Source organism: Aethalodelphis obliquidens, unplaced genomic scaffold, assembly GCF_003676395.1.
Source record: "Aethalodelphis obliquidens isolate GAN/ISIS:26980383/991018 unplaced genomic scaffold, ASM367639v1 scaffold25, whole genome shotgun sequence".
Taxonomy (NCBI): Eukaryota; Metazoa; Chordata; class Mammalia; order Artiodactyla; family Delphinidae; genus Aethalodelphis; species Aethalodelphis obliquidens.
Window position 1 is genome coordinate 23494086 of NW_020837969.1, and position 17540 is coordinate 23511625.

The following is a 17540-nucleotide window of genomic DNA, read 5'->3' on the forward strand; positions in this document are numbered from 1 at the left end:
CTTAGTATATAGAGATATTTTATAATTTTTTCAAAAAACTTGAGCTATTTTGGGGGTTTTTGTTTATTTATTTTTGACTGGGTCAGGTCTTAGATGCAGCACGCGGGATCTTCATTGCGGCATGTGGGCTTCTCTCTAGTTGTGGTGTTCAGGCTTTCTCTCTCTAGTTGGGCATGCAGGCTCCAGAGCACGTGGGCTCTCTAGTTGAGGCACGCAGGCTCAGTAGCCTTGCAGCATGTGGGAATCTTAGTTCCCCAACCAGAGACTGAACCCGCGGTCCCCTGCATTGGAAGGTGGATTCTTTACCACTGGACCACCAGGGAAGTCCCCTTAAAAACATATTTTTGAATGATTAAGATAATAAAATCATTTATTATTTTTAATACTATCAGATCTTCAATCTTTACAGTCCCACTTAAGGTCCAACAAGTATCAGGTCAACAAGAGCAAAGCTTAATGCACGAACAGTGACACTTTAACTCACTGGTTAATTCTGTGAGATGGAATAATAATTTAATAATACATACCTTTGGGATGCTGCATTTGCCTGTTTTTTTTTAATATTCCTGTCCATTGGTCATTTAGGTATTATGAAACATTTAAGACTATCATATACATAACCAAAAAAAATCCTAAGATTAAGGTCTCTTCATAGGCAACTTTAATCTAAAACTGTTTTATCCTTATTCTGAAAACTGTCATTATTTGGCTTTTCTTTCTCTACTATTTTTCACTCAGCCATTATTTCCTGATTCAGATCACCTGTCCTGGAAGTTTAAAGGAGTGGAAATAGACAGAAATACACTGAACCAAGGAGGTGAGAAGGATCCACAAGGGTAATGGGAAAAGCTCTTCTGCAGACAGTTTGAAGAACACAACTTTAAAATGCTAAGATTTTTTTTTGTAGATAACAGCTCTCTGACCGGTGCTTTAATCAAATTTTAAACCAATTCAGCTGCCTTTTTTCTCCCTCCATTAGCAGTTAATTTCTGTATATGAAGCTTGATCATAAATATTTGTCTAACAAATGATATACATTAAAAAATACATAGTATGGGGGCTTCCCTGGTGTCGCAGTGGTTGAGAGTCCGCCTGCCGATGCAGGGGACACGGGTTCGTGCCTTGGTCCGGGAAGATCCCACATGCTGCAGAGCGGCTGCGCCCATGAGCCATGGCCACTGAGCCTGCGCGTCCAGAGCCTGTGCTCTGCAACGGGAGAGGCCACAACAGTGAGAGGCCCGCGTACCACAAAAAAATAAAAATAAAAAAATAAAATAAATTAAAAACTACATAGTATCGTTTACAGAGTACACTGCATAAATATCGAAAAAATTTCAAGAATACCATTCAGACATTAATTCTGACAGAAAATAAGGAATACTCATGCAGCCTATATAAATTTACTAACAAATCTTAGAAATTGACATTTGAATTGACCAATCTGTAGAGTTTGGTTACATATATTCATTTTCTACCTTTCTACAGATTCAAACGAGCTATATAAGAAGTGGAATCTCTAAGAATGGCCTCCCAGAGCTCAAGCCTCTGGAATGAAACAACTACATCTGTTTATCAGTACTTTGGTTTTCAAGTTCAAAAAATTTACCCTTTCCATGATAACTGGAACACTGCCTGCTTTGTCATTCTGCTTTTATTTATATTTACAGTGGTATCTTTAGTGGTGCTGGCTTTCCTTTATGAAGCGCTTGACTGCTGTTGCTGTGTAAAAAACAAAACTGTGAAAGACTTGAAAAATGAACCGAACCCTCTTAGAAGTATGATGGACAACATCAGAAAACGTGAAACTGAAGTGGTCTAGTACTCTACATAAGATGAACAAAAGCTCTGAAAACAGCCGTCAATTACTGAGAAAAAAAGAAAAATTTCTGAGGTCAACCGTTATTACAAAACCGACTACGAATAATTAAAAGATTTCTACTAGAAGGGAAAAACAAGTTAAATATGCACTTTCTGTGTGTGTATCGATTTCATTAAATATACTATAAAACTTTCACAAATGTGAATAATTTACGAATAATTTACCAATCTATTTAAAATAACACTTCAAAAACTAGTTAAAAGATTCCTAGAGCTCAATACTAGGCATTAAAAAGTAAACTGGAAACCAAAAGAAAGGCTAATGATCCCAAAATAACATACCTAAACAAACCATGTGAACTAAAAAACAGAGTACTATCCTTCATATATTTTGGTAATTAAAATGCTACTTAAAATACTTATCTAAATCCACAGTAAAATATTCCCACTTATACGTAAGTCCCTACTTACTAAGAAGCAATACTTTCTAGTTTATTGAAGACAACTGAAATATTTTTAAAGATTTAAGTTTTATGTAGGATTAGTGTGGGAAAAAAAGACTCAAAATACTCAGCAAGGTCACAAGGACACTTGCATAAACTTTTCATAAAATTGACTTACTGTTTAGTAAGAAATACATGGTCTAAGATGAGCTGTTTTCAAACTAAAACTTTCTAGCATACCCCCCTAAATTGCATTTCTTGAGCTTGTTCTTTCATTATGTCTCTCGCATTCACACTCCTAAGGACTAAGACACCCAATGCAAAAAGACTGCCAGGTAACTCCCTGACAGTTCAGTAGTCAGGACTGGATGATTTCACTGCCGGGACCTGGGTTCAATCCCTGGTCCGGGAATTAAGATCCCGAAAGCCGCGCAGTGTGGCCAAAAAAAAAAAAGACTGCCAAAAAAGTCAAGAGCAAGTCAAAAGCTAGGACCACTTAACACCTGTTAAGAAATATGGCAATCTTATTTCTTGGAATGCCAAAGGCTGTACAGTATTATATTTTATAACCCTGACACTATTTTGCTGCTACCCATGAGCAAACCAAAATATGCTTTTAACCACTACACTATAACTGCCCTTAGACCAGAAATGTCACTCCTGGAAATTTATTCTGAGAAATTACTTCAAAAGAAAAAACTGAAGATACAAAGATGTTTACAATAGCATTACTCAAAATAACAAAATAATTGGAAGTAACGGCACTTAACTAAATGTGTCTCATCAACATTAAGAAGCAACTGAAAATTATGGCAAAACAGAAAATACTTGATATGGGAAGTGAAAAATAAGTATCTGTCATTTTCAACTTAAAGAGCCCTACATGCCAGCCTGAAATCACTTTTCCACACAATGTTTTTATATATTTTTTTAACATTAGAAAAAAATAACATAACCAACTTTCAAAGGACTTGTGGAACTTAGGTATACAAAATATTCTGGTAACCAAGAGCTACTCTGAGCACTTGTTAAAACCACATTTTCATAAATGGAAAACTTTGGGGTCCTTGCCATAGATGGGAAGCATACAGGTCCTTTGATAACTAGATTTTTTGATAACCTACACTACCTTTTCCCTACCCTACCCTGTAATCTATTTAGCCATTTAACAAATATGTACTGAGTGCTTCCATGTGTGAGGGATTAGGTTACAATGGCAAACAAGTAATCATGCAATTACAGTGGCACACAATAGCTTTGTCAGAAACAGGGAGTGCTCTGGGAATTCAAAGGCCAAGCAATAAACACAAATTGGAAAGTGGGAATGACTTTAAAGCTGAAACCTAGAAGAGGAATAGGAGTTAACCAAAGGAAAGAGGGAAGGAGGTAAGAAAGAACGTTCCAGGAAGACGAAATAATATGAGCAAAGGCCAGGAGGCAAGAGAGTGAAGCATGTTAGAGTAGCAACAAGCCAGTATCATTAGGACAGAGTACAAGGAGAAAAATGAGATACGGGCACAATAGATAAGGGGACAAGATCAAGTACAGCATGTAGGCTGCAGGAAAAGGTGGGCTTTGTCTGAAAAGCAATGATCAGCCTTAAACAGAGAATGACATCATCAGATTCATGATTAGAAAAATCACTGACTTGTACAGAGAATGGCCAGTAGGGAAGCTAAACCAGGACACCTGACAAGCAGCTGACTGGGCAATCCAATGGTAGTGCCCCGAGCTAGGGTGGTATGGTAGTCTTTAGTGTTTACACCCAGTATTTCCAGCTCCCCTCTTTCTGAGCACATGGAACTGGCTGGGTAGAGCCCTGTGACTAGCTCTGGCTAATGAGCTGTGAGAGGAGTTGATGTGTATCACCTCCAGACCACAGCATTTAACTGCCAGGCAAGATCTTCCAGAGCTCTCTTTCCCTCGGGCATTGAAACAAAACCAACAACATTTGAAATATCAGCCACTCTATCAGCTTGGGTCCTTGAGTGACTGTAATGAGCTAAGACCCCTGCCAACACATGATAAACATGTGGTATGAAAGAGAAACAAACCTTTGTTGTTTTAAGCCACTGAGATTTTGGAGCAAAGATATTCTTAAGCAGATCAAAGAGACCAGGTCTAAGGCAGGTCTCTGTTAATGTTTAAAACAATTTGTAAAATTTTATTATGAATTCATGTAAATTTCATTGTAATGAGAGATAATCAAACCTAATGCACGTGCTAACAAGAATGATAAACCTCCTTTGGTAAAAAGACTGGCTCTGCTTTAACATCAGTACAACAGCTTGAAGAACATCTAACAAGATGACATCAATAAAGATTACACTGCTACACTTTGAAGGAGGTAAATAATTTCTGTTGTGAGTTAAGTTGCACTGACCTAGCTGTCTAAAAGATAATAGCCTAAGAGTAAACTAAACCCAAAATAAGCAGAAGGAAGGAAATAATAAATGCTGAAGTGGAAATAAATGAAATTTTTAAAAACCAGAAAAACAGATAAATCAGTGAAACAAAGAGTTGTTTTTTTAAAAGATCAACAAAATTGACAAACCTTTAAACTGGACTAAACAAAACAAAAACAAATAAAACAAAAAATTCCTAAAATCAGAAATGAAAGAAGGGAGGGATATCACTATTGACCTTATAGAAATCAAAAGCGAATACTCTAAAAAACTTTGGACAATGTAGATGATGACATGGACAAACCCCTAAAAAGACAAACTACCAAATTAACTCAAGAAGAAATAGAAAATCTGAATAGATCTATAAGAAGAAATTTCAACCAAGAGCATCCCACAAAGGAAAGCTCAGGCCCAAATGGCTTCCCTAGTGAATTCTATCAAATATTTAAGGAGAAATTTATATCAAACCTTCACAAACTTTTCCAGAAAACAGAGGAAAAGGAAATACTTCGCAAATCGTTTGCGGCCAGAAATACCCCAATAAGCACAAGAGAAGAAAACTACAGACCATATTCCTCACGAGTACAGATACAAAAATCCTGTACAAAATATCACCAAAAACTCTGTACAAAATATTACAGAAGTAGATTATTCAGCAAAGTGAACCCCACAACAAATAAAAAGGATTACACACCATGACCAAGTAGGATTTATTCCAAGAATATAAGGTTGGTTTAACATCTGAAAACAGATTAATGTAATATACCATATTAATAAAAAATAAGAACAAACATGATTACCTCAATAGATGCAGAAAAAGCATTTAACAACATCCACTACCCATTTATATTAAAAGCTCTCAACAAACTAAAAATAGAGGGGAACTCCTGATAAAGGGCACCTACAAAAACCCTGCAGCTAACATACATAATAGTGAAAGACTGAATGCTTTCCCCCTAAGATAGGAACAAAAGGTATTCACACTCACTACTTCTATTACTAGCCAATATTAACAGTCAAGAAAAAGAAAGAAAAGGCATTCATATTGGCAAGGTGAAGTAAAACTGTTCTTATTCGCAGATGACAAAATCTTACATATAGATAATCCTAAAAAATCCACACAAAAAACTAGAAATAATGAGTTCAGCAAGGTTGCAGAGTTTGAGATCAGTGTACAAAAATCTACTGTGTTTCCATATACTAGCAATTAACAAACCAAATATCAAATTAAGAAAACAATTTCATTCACAATATCAAAAAGAATAAAATATTTAGAATTTAACAAAGCAAGACATACATTAAAAACTACATAACATTGTTGAAAGAAATTAGAAACCTAAAAAAACGGAAAGAGAGCCATGTTAATTGACTGAAAGACTTAATATTGTTAAGATAGCAATTCTCAATGCAATCCCTATCAAAATCACAGCTGGCTCTTTTACAGATGAGACCTGACAAGCTGATCCTAAAATTTATATGGAAATGCAAAGGCTCCAGGAAAAACCAAAACAACTTTGCAAAAAAGAACAAAACTGAAGGACTTACTTCCACACTTCCCAATTTCAAAATGTCACTAGAATGCTACAGCAATCAAGAGAATATCGTACTAGCATAAGGACAGACATGAGTCAACAGAACCTAATTTAGATTCCAGAAAAAACTCTCATTTGTAGTCAACTGATATTCAACAATGATGCCAATGCAAGTCAATGGGGAAAAGAAAGTTTTTTCAAGAAACGGTGCAGGGATAACTGAATAACCACACACAAAAAGATGAATTTACACCCTATGTTAATCCATACATAAAAAAATCAACTCAAACATATCACAGACCTAAATCTAAGAGCTAAAACTATAAAACTCTTAGAAGAAAACACAGGAGGAATTTTTTATGACCTTGGGTTAGGCAAAGATTTCTTAAATATGACACCAAGAACACTTGTGATATTGGATCAAGAAACTGTACCCAGAATATATAAAGAACTCTTACAAATCAGTAGGAAGAAGACAACCCAATTTTTTCAAATGGGCAAAAAATTCTGAATAGACATTTCACCAAAAGACACATGATCAATAACACATGAAATGATGTTCAACATAATTAGTCATTAGGGTATTGCACATTAAAACCACAATGATACCACCTCACACCCACCAGAATGGCTACAATCAAAATGACAAGGAATAACAAGTGTTGGCAAGAATAAGAAAAAAAAAAATGGAACCCACATGCATTGATGGTGAAAATGTAAAATGGTAGAGCCATTTTGGTAGTTTCTTAAAAAATTAAACATAAATTTACCACATGACCAAGAAATTCCACTCTTAAGTGGAATTCTATCCAAGAGGAAAAAAATACACATCCATACAAAGACTTGTATGTGAATGTTCCCAGCAGCACTATTCATAATAGCCAAAAAGTGGAAATAATCCAAATGTCCATTAACTGGTGAACAGATAAACAAACTGCGGTATATATCATACAATGGAATACTCTTCAGCAATAAAATGGAATGAAATATTGATACATACTACAACATGGATAAATCATGGACAAAATGTCAGCAAACTGAATCCCACAACAAAGGATTACACACCATGACCAAGTAGGATTTATTCCAAGAATGCAAGGTTGGTTTAACATCTGAAAATCCGTTAATGTAATAAACCATATTAACAAAGAAGAACAACATTATCATCTCAACAGATGCCAGGTAAAAGAAGCCACATACTGAAGAACACATATTGTACAATTCCATTTATATGAAATGTCCAGAAAAGGCAAATATATAGAGAAAGAAGTAGATTACTAATTATCAGGGGCTGAGGTGGGAACAAAAATTCAATTGTAGTAATAGTTGTTGCACAACTCTGTAAACTTACTAAAAATCTTTGAATTATACCCTTAAAACGAGTGAACGGTACAGTATATAGATTAAACCTCAGTGAAGTGTTTTATCTTCTTAAAGATAATAACCTAAATTCTAACTACAAAACAACTATTAACATCTTAAGAGCAAAAAATTCTCATCATCCCATCCCTTACACTTAACAAAGTACCTAACAAACAATATGAATGATGAACTGAAAAATGAACTAAATGGTTTCCCGAAAAATAAAAGCTGAACAGTCCTAAAAAGTCAGGCTTCCCTGGTGGCACAGTGATTGACAGTCCACCTGCCCATGCAGGGGACACGGGTTCGTGCCCCGGTCCGGGAAGATCCCACATGCCGCGGAGCGGCTGGACCCGTGAGCCATGGCTGCTGAACCTGGGCGTCCGGAGCCTGTGCTCCGCAACGGGAGAGGCCACACAGTGAGAGGCCCGCATACTGCAAAAAAAAAAAAAAAAAAGACAATTCTACTAACCAGAATTTTGTTTAGAGCCTGATGATCCTCCATGTTCTAGCTTCGCTTTCTTCTTCTTTGATGATGATGAAGATGATTCAGAAGATACAGAACGTTTTTCTACTACAGGAGTGGAAAGAGCTCGTTTTTTGAACAGCTCCCGTTCTCTCAAGAGACTTGGATCCATAATGCTGCAAAGATAAAAATAAGTTTCTTTAATACAGATTCCAGCCACTCAAATCTATGTGCCAAATCCACAGGTCTCAACAAGAGTTATTTCCCAAACAGAATTACCTTTTATTACTGGTTCTCTAGCACTTGTATTTATTCACTTACTCATTCACTCAAAAAATTCTTTAATTAGTGCCTGTTATAGGCCAAGCACTGTGCTAGGCACTAGTAAAGAAAAATAGGATTATTCTCTAAAGCTCTAGAACTACACTGTCCAATATAACAAACAGCCACTGGCAGAAGTGCTAACCGAGCGCCTGAAACGGGGCTAGAGTTGAGATGTACTCTAAGTGTAAAATACACCCACATTTAAAAGACTCAATACAACGAAAAGAACTTTTTAAATTACTGAAATATTTTAGACTGATTACGCTAATGTGATAATAGTTTGGATATACTGGGTTAAGTAAAATATTAAAATTAATTTCCCTTTTTTCTTTTTTAAATTATGGCTACTAGAAAATTTTAAATTACATGTGTGGCTCACACTTGCAGCTCACACTGTATTCCTATTGGACAATGCTGCTTTAGGAACAACAGCAGGACTACTGGGTGGAAATTAGGAGACAAATTTAGGCTCATTGCAAAAAAATGAGAACCATCAGAATTGCTTGTAAATTAAAAGGTATATTTTAAAACTGGTGGACTCTCATAAGTAGTGAAGAGGCTGGATTAATATGTCAGAAATATCTACAGAAATTCCTGGTTTGGCAGGAGGTGGGACTAGACTTCTTTGGGTTTTTTCCCAGTTTTAAAACTCTACAATTCTGGGCTTCCCTGGTGGCGCGGTGGTTGAGAGTCCGCCTGCCGATGCAGGGGACAGGGGTTCGTGCCCCGATCCGGAAGGATCCCACATGCCGCGGAGCGGCTGGGCCCGTAAGCCATGGCCACTGAGCCTGCGCGTCCGGAGCCTGTGCTCCGCAACGAGAGAGGCCGCAGCGGTGAGAGGCCCACGTACCCGAAAAAAAAAAAAAAAAAAAAAACTCTACAATTCTAAGCAACTTCAGTACAACCAGGGAAGCCACAGGTCATTCAACAAGTATTTTATAACATTCCTCTCTTGTCTGAACTCTCCCTAGAACCCCATGGCGAGTCTCAGAAGTACACAAGCTGACAACAAAAATGATTTCTATACTACTAAGACTAGTGTTCATAAGTTGGGAAACAAAGTCCCAGAGGAAAAAGACTCTTATACTTTGAAAGCCTTCAAGCATGGGGTAGCTCAATAAATATTTAAGTGAATAACGAACAGAAGAACATCTTTAAATTGCTCTAGCCTCATTGTTAATGGTTTTACAATCCTTTATTAAATGTCTTCTGTTTGGGCTTCCCTGGTGGCGCAGTGGTTAAGAATCCGCCTGCCAATGCAGGGGACTCGAGTTCAAGCCCTGGTCCGGGAAGATCCCACATGCCACAGAGCAACTAAGCCCGAGCACCACAACTACCGAAGCCCGCGCACCTAGAGCCCATTCTCCACAACAAGAGAAGCCACCGCAATGAGAAGCCCACGCACTGCAACAAAGAGTAGCCCCCACTCAAGGCAACTAGAGAAATCCCGCTGACAGCAACAAAGACCCAACGCAGCCAAAAATAAATAAAATTTTAAAAATTAAATTAATTTAAAAAACCAATATATTAAAAAAAAATTTCTTCTGTTTGTGAGGCACTGTACTACAACCTATGAAAAGTTCTGGAAGATAAATCCTTGCCTTCAATAAGCTTACATTTGAGAACATGAAAGCACTGAGCACCTCGGTTAAAAAGCAATGAATAGGGACTTCTGTGGTGGCACAGTGGTGAAGAATCCACCTGCCAATCCAGGGGACACAGGTTCGATCCCTGGTCCAGGAAGATCCCACATGCCACAGAGCAACTGAGCCTGTGCGCCACAACTACTGAAGCCCGCGAGCCACAACAAGAGAAGCCACCGCAGTGAGAAGCCCGCAAACCACAACGAAGAGTAGCCCCCTCACTGCAACTAGAGAAAAGCCCACACACAGCAACGAAAGACCCAATTAAGCCAAAAATAAATAAATCAAATAAATTTATTTTTAAAAAAGCAATGAATAAATAAAACGTGACTTAGCATGCTAAAAGTTAAAAATATAAGCATTGAATAATTACTCCACCATTAAAAAGAATGAAATAATGCCATATGCAGCAACACGGATGGACCTAGAGATTATCATACTAAGCGAAGTCAGAAAGAGAAACACCAATACCATATGCTATCACTTGTATGTGGCATCTAAAATATGATACAAATGAACATATCTACGAAACAAAGAGACTCACAAATATAAAGAACAGACTTGTGGTTGCCAAGCAGGGGGGTGGGGGGGAGGGGGAAGGACTGGGAGTTTGGGTTAGCAGATGCAAACTATTATATGTAGGACGCATAAACAAGGTCCCACTGTATAGTACAAGGAACAATATTCAATATCCTAAGATAAACCATAATGGAAAAGAATATGAAGAATATATATGTATAACTGAGTCACTCTGCCGGACAGCATAAATTAAACACAACATCGTAAGCCAACTATGCTTCAATAAAATTTAAAATATATACATATATAAAAGCATTGATAAGAAATAATCAGAGTAAACTTCAGCTAAGGAACGAAAAAAGAATCACTGGCACGGGACCTCGAATCTAAGACCTGCCTTCTTCCCTCAGTTCTAATCCCAAATAGCAACATGACCTGGGCAATCCACTAGACCTCCCTAAATCCAATTTTATCATAAGTAAAATAAGGGTACTACCAATGCTGTCTACATCTAGCCCAACTGTAAGAATAAACTGAGAAAATGTTTGTGAAAATGATTTTCTAAATAGTAAAGCTATAAAATATATGTTATTTCAGTACTATTATTTCGAGCTGGATCTGAAAAGAAGTAACCGAATGATTACGCTGGGGTGAGGAAGGCAGGAGGCAGTCTTGGGGAGGAAAAGTGTCAGAAGAAGAAAGAATTCCCCAGTGATAAGGGGAGGGCAACAAGCCTAAAACAGGAAACATCTGTTATCTGTTTATTTCACCTTGTAAAGACAGATAACTAACCCCGACTGTTATAACCATGATTTTAACACAGATTTAAACAAAAGCCTTACAGTTTACAAAAACCTGATGTTTACAGCATTTGATCCTCACAACTCTACGAGGTAACTGGTACTTCGCGTTATTTCTATTTTAATACGTGAAATCTGAAGTGAAGAGGCATCGTTAAGGTTACACAGCTGAAAGTACCTGAGCCAGGACACGAATATCCTGACTCCTAAATCAGGTGCCCCTCACTCCAGACCTGAAATACTGGTAAAGGCCTCCCAAGCAAAGGCGACCTGTGTGGTTATGGGTCAAGTTCAATGGCACGTAGAACAGGTTTAAGGTCTTTCACCATCATATGTTCCGCCTAACTTTTCCTCACAAGACTACGCCGTACCTGTAGAGTTTTACATGTACTGACCTGTGTTGTAGACAGGACACATCATCCTGCCCATCTGACATTAACAAAAAACAAACCATAACTCAGAGAGTCCACGTGTTCCCCCAATAAGAAGCCAAAAATTAAAAGAAAATCTTCTGGCTCCAAAGCCCACATTCTTTCCACTTTATCATTTGACTTCTTTCAACCTTTCTGCTCTTTCCTCTCTCGCTTCTTTCCCGCCTGCGCCTCGCAGGTGCCAACACTGCTATGAATAGCCGGCGAGCTGAGAATAGACACTTGCTCACCTCTTAAATGACAGAAACGTAGAGGTGGACGGAAAAGTGGTTAGCGCAGCTATTTGTTTCGGGAAATGTCTTTAGGTTTTGCAGGAAACAACCATTATAACTAAAGCTTAGGAATCATTCCAAAGTAGGTCTCCAAAACGCAGCTGAAAACAACAGTCCAGAAAGAAGCACCTACATCCCAGCCTTTGGGTGGCTGGGCACCGTTTCCCCAAACTCCACACACCTGGTTCCTACGGCAGCTGCTAATGCAAGCTGGGGGGCCAGGAAGCGGCACAATCAGCTCTCCGATGTGAATTTCCCCTCTTTCTAACCCAAAACTTTGCTCAATGAACCTCCGGCCTAAAAGACGATGCTCCCGAGAAGCTGTTAGCAGGTTTCAGCGTTTCGCGCCGGTAACGGCTGTCCCAGCCTCCCGCGGGGTGGGAGGCCCGCTCGCCCCCGGGCGGAGGCGGCCCGGAGGAACAACAGCCCGGGGCTCCGCGCCCCTCACCCCGCTGCTGCGGCCCCTACCTGAGCCAGGAGGGCCGCCCCACGAGCCCGGCCGCCGCCTCCCGGAGCCTCCTCCTCGACAGCCGCACACGCCTGCGTGGCCGCCGCTTCCTGCTCGTCGTCAGCGCCCCCGCTCGCACGCACGCACGCCCAGCGATACCCCGCCAGGTCGGGGTTCCCGCACTGGCGGCGGCGGCGGCGCCTCAGGCGGCTACTCGGCCACGGGCTCCGCCCGCCACTTCCTGATCCGCGGGTTCGGAGCTCAGTCCCGGCAGCCACCGCGGCCCTTCGGCCGCTGAGAACGCGCATGCGTCCTCATATACCCCGCCCGGGGAGGGGAATCCAGAGCTGGGGCGTGCCTGGTCTCCATGACAACGGGAGGGTGGTTGGGAGCGGGGCTTAAGTGGGAGTTAAGTAGCCGCAGCTGAGAGGGAAGAAATCTTTCCTTCACAGAAATACAACTGTAAAGCTACTAAATCCTCCTGCAGCGTGCTCTGGGATCTGTTTAACCCAAATGGCGACGAGATTTTTCAAGTTACTGTCTATCAGATGTTCTGTGACTTTACATCAAATGTCAGTCACCATCACCTAAACTTCGAAGAACATTGTTCCAGCTCTCTCTTTTTCAACTGAGGAAACAAGAGGCCCAGTGAAACTAAATAACTTGCTCGGGACAGCACAGCTAGCAAAGGCAAATCCTGACGTGAAGTTCAGTTTCTGAACTCCCAACCGCCCCCCCCCCGTAAACTCTCTTGGAAAAGGATTTCGGATTCAGAAGCTGCATAAGGGGTAGAAATAAGGCGACGGAAAAAATAATTGGCCTTGCGCACGACCTGCAAAGTATTGGAGCATGTCAAATTTCGTGTGGCTGACCTTTCCTCACTCCAACTTGAAGCTGCGCATAGCCAGTGCTCAACTATTCTACAGCTGTCGTTTACTTAGTGCTGGTTACTCCTCAAGTTACTTAACCTGCGTTTCGGTTTTCAGGTCTGGGAAATGGGAATAATAATTGTACTACCACAATACGTTACTTTCATTGGACTGTTGTGAAGATTGTATGAGATAATACGTAAATATTTATTCAAAATTTGGAAATAAAGCCAAAAGACGATTGTCTTTTTAAAATTGATTTCTTTCTACAGGATTTTGTAATAAACTCACTTGATGTTCATCTGACACCCTCAGGAAAGGTAGCTGCATTTGTATAACAGTTTATGAGGACTCAGAGGTTTTATAACCCAGGAGAATCAGAGATTAACTGGTAAAAAACTGATGAGGTGTAATGAGAAGCAGGTATCCACTGCAAAAAAAAAAAAAAAATCCCAAAGCTTAAAATTGCATTGTCCTGAGAAACATGAGCCAGTTTTGTATCAATTTAGTTTTATCTTATCCTTTCCCCAATGATTTTATAAATCCCAATTTACCATATCCTTGTGGAATCAGTTCTACCGTTCTGTTAGCTTCCTTATTAATGAATGAGAGACTTTATATACAAATGGACAATGGCTAGACCATATATGATAATAAAATATGATAATATAATAAAACTAGACCATATATGGCTAGACCATATATGATAATAAAATATGATAATATGATAATAAAACTCTGGCCCACTTAAAAAACCAAGCCACAACCTTTGCAGCAATTAGCTCAGAATGGTAAGGATTTACTCAAACTTCCCTATTTCAGACACCCCTCCCCCAGCTTCCCCTGCCAACAAACTTTAATCAGAACATACCAGAAGCATCCCCCCCCCTTTTTTGCACTATAACACTTCCCCTCTCTGTGATTGCCTTTGAGTCTGTGCCAAAGAGATGGTGGCTGAATCTCTTGCTACATAGCAAGGGTTGCAGTCTCTGTTCTCACGTGAGTGGTCTTCATTTATTTCCACTGTGTTTAATAAAACTTCCACACATGCTCGTTACCTAGTCACTTGAAACTTAGGAGTTTAACAATTAGCGACTCATGCTTTTACAGAAGTAGATCTACCACACAGAGAGCACACAATGAACTGTTAAAAGATAAACTAAGGTACATTAAAATTTTGAAACGTTTAAGCAAATAGCAATTCAAATCAGCCACAAACAAACCAAAAATGGTTAGGAACACTCCACTGACAGCAGCTAGGGGAAAGGTTTTTACAGAGAAGAGGAGGAAGCAAATAAAAGAAAGTATTGATTGGCTACAGCTCTTAAGCAGTTGCCTTAGTCGGAAATCCTGGTTGGCTGTTTGTGATTAGTTCTTAAATTTTGTTTTCTCGGATTCCAGTGACTCCAACGTAGGTTGTGGTTTCACGTGTAGACTTACCAAGGCTCTGAAGCCACCTTAGTCTATGGCCTCCTTGTTTAATTACTTGGACAAAATGCTCACAAGTATTCATTTCAATGTCCTGTCTCATTTCAGCCAGTTGGAACAGCTATAGGACACTTAACTGCCTTCTAATGCCAGTATTAGAATATGTTATTTATAATTCAAACCCTCAAATGTCAACTGCCCCCGCCTTTACCCCAATATTAGCCATTATTATCATTGCCCAACTGGACACCCTCCCCTACACACCCCGGCAAACCATTAAAATCTATACATGATCAATGTCATCAAGCAGTGGCATCACTCCTCTTTATACGTCCTGCTGCCTGTGACTAAGGTCATTGCACTGAAAGCGATGACTGCACTCATTCAAAATACTTTGGTGTGACTTCCTGCACTCTGAAGGTACTCCTCAAGTGAAGAGAAAAATGTGCTCCCTATATGGCCCGTAATTAGGCCATTTTTGTGTCAAATGTACTTACACATGGACACCACACTACACATGAACTAAAAAGGATTCTGTTTTGTCTGCTGGTAATGTTGACTACACGATGATTTGCATGATAACCACGTGGCCAAACATCAGCCCAAATTAGCTAGATTTCACAGAATTCATGATTTGGAGTTAAACATATAGACTTTTATTCTGCCTTCTCATCCTTGTTACACAATATAGACACCATGTGAATTGCTTCTGAAGCAGCCTCTAGCCAGGGCTTAGGGAAGGCATATGAAAAACATTTCACTCTGAGGTGAGGGCCATGACTATTTATAAGGACATGGCTGTGTAATATACACAAAGTCTCCACCACTGATGCTTAAATAAAATAAACCTTTATAATAAAAACCATCTACATATTGGCAGCCTCGGTATTTCCAGATCAGAAGGGTGTGGTGAACGTCAAATTATATGAAGAAGGATCCAAGCTATTCACGCAATAACAATTTATGTCTTATCTCATGAATGCTTATAATACATTGCATACTCTTTAGTAGAAAGTGTGGTGACTTCTTCAGGGAAATATACTTTGCATATTTTAAAAAACATCCTTTCCTCCTGGCCTGTCCAAACCCCCCCATCCCCCAAAACAACTCAATATAACCACATGATTAACTCAACATGCTGCATAAATATTTTTTACTATTTTATTTAATTGTGGTCTATGTATATAATTTTGCCATTTCAACCATTTTAAAATGTACAATTTGGTGGCATTAATTACATTCACAATACTGTGCAATTATCATCACTACTTCCAGAATTTTTCATCATCCCAGACAGAAACTCAGTACCCATTAAGGGATAACTCCCCATTTCCTCCTCTCCTCAGCGCCTGGTAACTTCTAATCTACTTTCTATCTCTATGAATTTACCCTAATTCTAGATATCTTATATAAACAGAATAATACAGTATATGTCTTCTTGTGGCTGGCTTGTTTCACTTGATGTAATGGTTACAAGGTTCACTCATGTTGTGGCATGTATCAGAACTTCATTTTTTTAATGCGGTGGCTTAATTTTACATTTTAATTTTTCGCATTAAACAGTTGCTTGGCAGAGGAAAACTGAGGTAAGGCAAATAAATTCACTTCATTTTGCCATCAAATAACAACTGCTTTTCAACTCCCCTCACCAGTTAATCCATCTCAACTAATTAAACAGATAGCTGCATTCTCAAAATAGCCGGCAAAGCAAATTAGCCCACATCTACCCAGATCAAGAGCTGTAGTCTATACTCTGCTCATCACCTGTCCTAGATTTCTCTAGCATCGACAGTCTCTGCTCCCTTGGAGCCTTTAGCCCGGCTTTTTTTTTTTTTTTTTTTTTGCGGTACGCGGGCCTCTCACTGTTGTGGCCCCTCCCGTTGCGGAGCACAGGCGGACGCGCAGGCTCAGCAGCCATGGCTCACGGGCCCAGCCGCTCCGCGGCACGTGGGATCTTCCCGTACCGGGGCACGAACCCGCGTCCCCTGCATCGGCAGGCGGACTCTCAACCACTGCGCCACCAGGGAAGCCCCTTTGCCCGGCTTTCTGATGCAGGCTGCCCAATCCTGAAAATATCTTTCGAGGACTCCGCTTCTGTCTCAAGCATTCATCCCGTGAGGGAAGAAAACAGTCTTTTTCCTCTCAATCCATCTTAAATTCTAAGGCTGGGGCCCTCTAATTAGACTAACAAAAGGCAGACTAACAAGAGAAAAGCAAACAGAAGTTTATTAGCATGTGCAACACACACACGTACCAAGAGATGAGTAACGCAAAGAAGGGGTGGTTAGAACTAGAGCTTACTTAGCATCTTTTTTTTTTTTGGCCACACTCCACGGTTTGAGGGATTCTACATCCCCGACCAGGGATTCAGGGATTGAACCCGCACCTCAGCAGTAAAAGTGCAAAGTCCTAACCACTGGACTGCTAAGGAATTCTCTTACTTAGCATCTTAACAAAAGAACAATACTTTTTTAGAGAAGTGACGAGATTTTGAGCAAAAATGACGTTGAGTTTCTAGGGTGGTAAGCTGTGTAAAGGCAAACATTTGGGGAAACTAATGGAAGATAAGGGCTAGTTAGTAAAGTTTGTTATATAGCTTCCTCTGGTGCCATCTCTGGGGTGAGAAGGGTCTAAGGTTGTCTCCATTGATTAACTTTTGTCCTTCCTGGTAGAGAGAGGAGGGGGCACACCTTCACAAATTTATGTCCTACTTTTAGGCAAACAGGGGGAGGACAGAGAGCTTTTCTTATATCTGCTTCTCCTCAGTTGTCTTCAGCTCA

At 39.7% G+C, this 17540-nt stretch overlaps 2 protein-coding genes across 5 annotated transcripts in view; one reads left to right on the plus strand and one right to left on the minus strand.

Moving 5' to 3' along the window:
* Window positions 1-12800, minus strand: part of GTF2E2 (general transcription factor IIE subunit 2) — a 74732-nt gene extending 61932 nt beyond the window's left edge. The window contains exons 1-2 of one of the 4 annotated variants that reach the window (XM_027122758.1): window positions 12484-12800; window positions 8033-8202 (exon numbers count right to left, since the gene is read on the minus strand). In XM_027122758.1, coding sequence (XP_026978559.1) covers window positions 8033-8198 — 166 coding nt within the window. In that variant the 5' untranslated portion in view covers window positions 8199-8202; window positions 12484-12800. Of the gene's footprint in view, window positions 1-8032; window positions 8203-11973; window positions 11989-12196; window positions 12218-12483 lie in introns of those variants that run through there. The other 3 variants (XM_027122761.1, XM_027122759.1, XM_027122760.1) reach the window with 3 other exon arrangements.
* SMIM18 (small integral membrane protein 18) lies at window positions 1229-3515 on the plus strand. Its single transcript, XM_027122769.1, has one exon. It carries the CDS (start codon window positions 1523-1525, stop codon window positions 1817-1819), a length of 297 nt encoding a protein of 98 aa, XP_026978570.1. The 5' UTR covers window positions 1229-1522; the 3' UTR covers window positions 1820-3515.
* Window positions 12801-17540: the final 4740 nt, after the last annotated feature.

Coding starts and splice junctions, on each gene's coding strand:
- SMIM18 (XM_027122769.1), top strand. CDS start 1,523: ATGGCCTCCCAGAGCTCAAGCCTCTGGAATGAAACAACTACATCTGTT.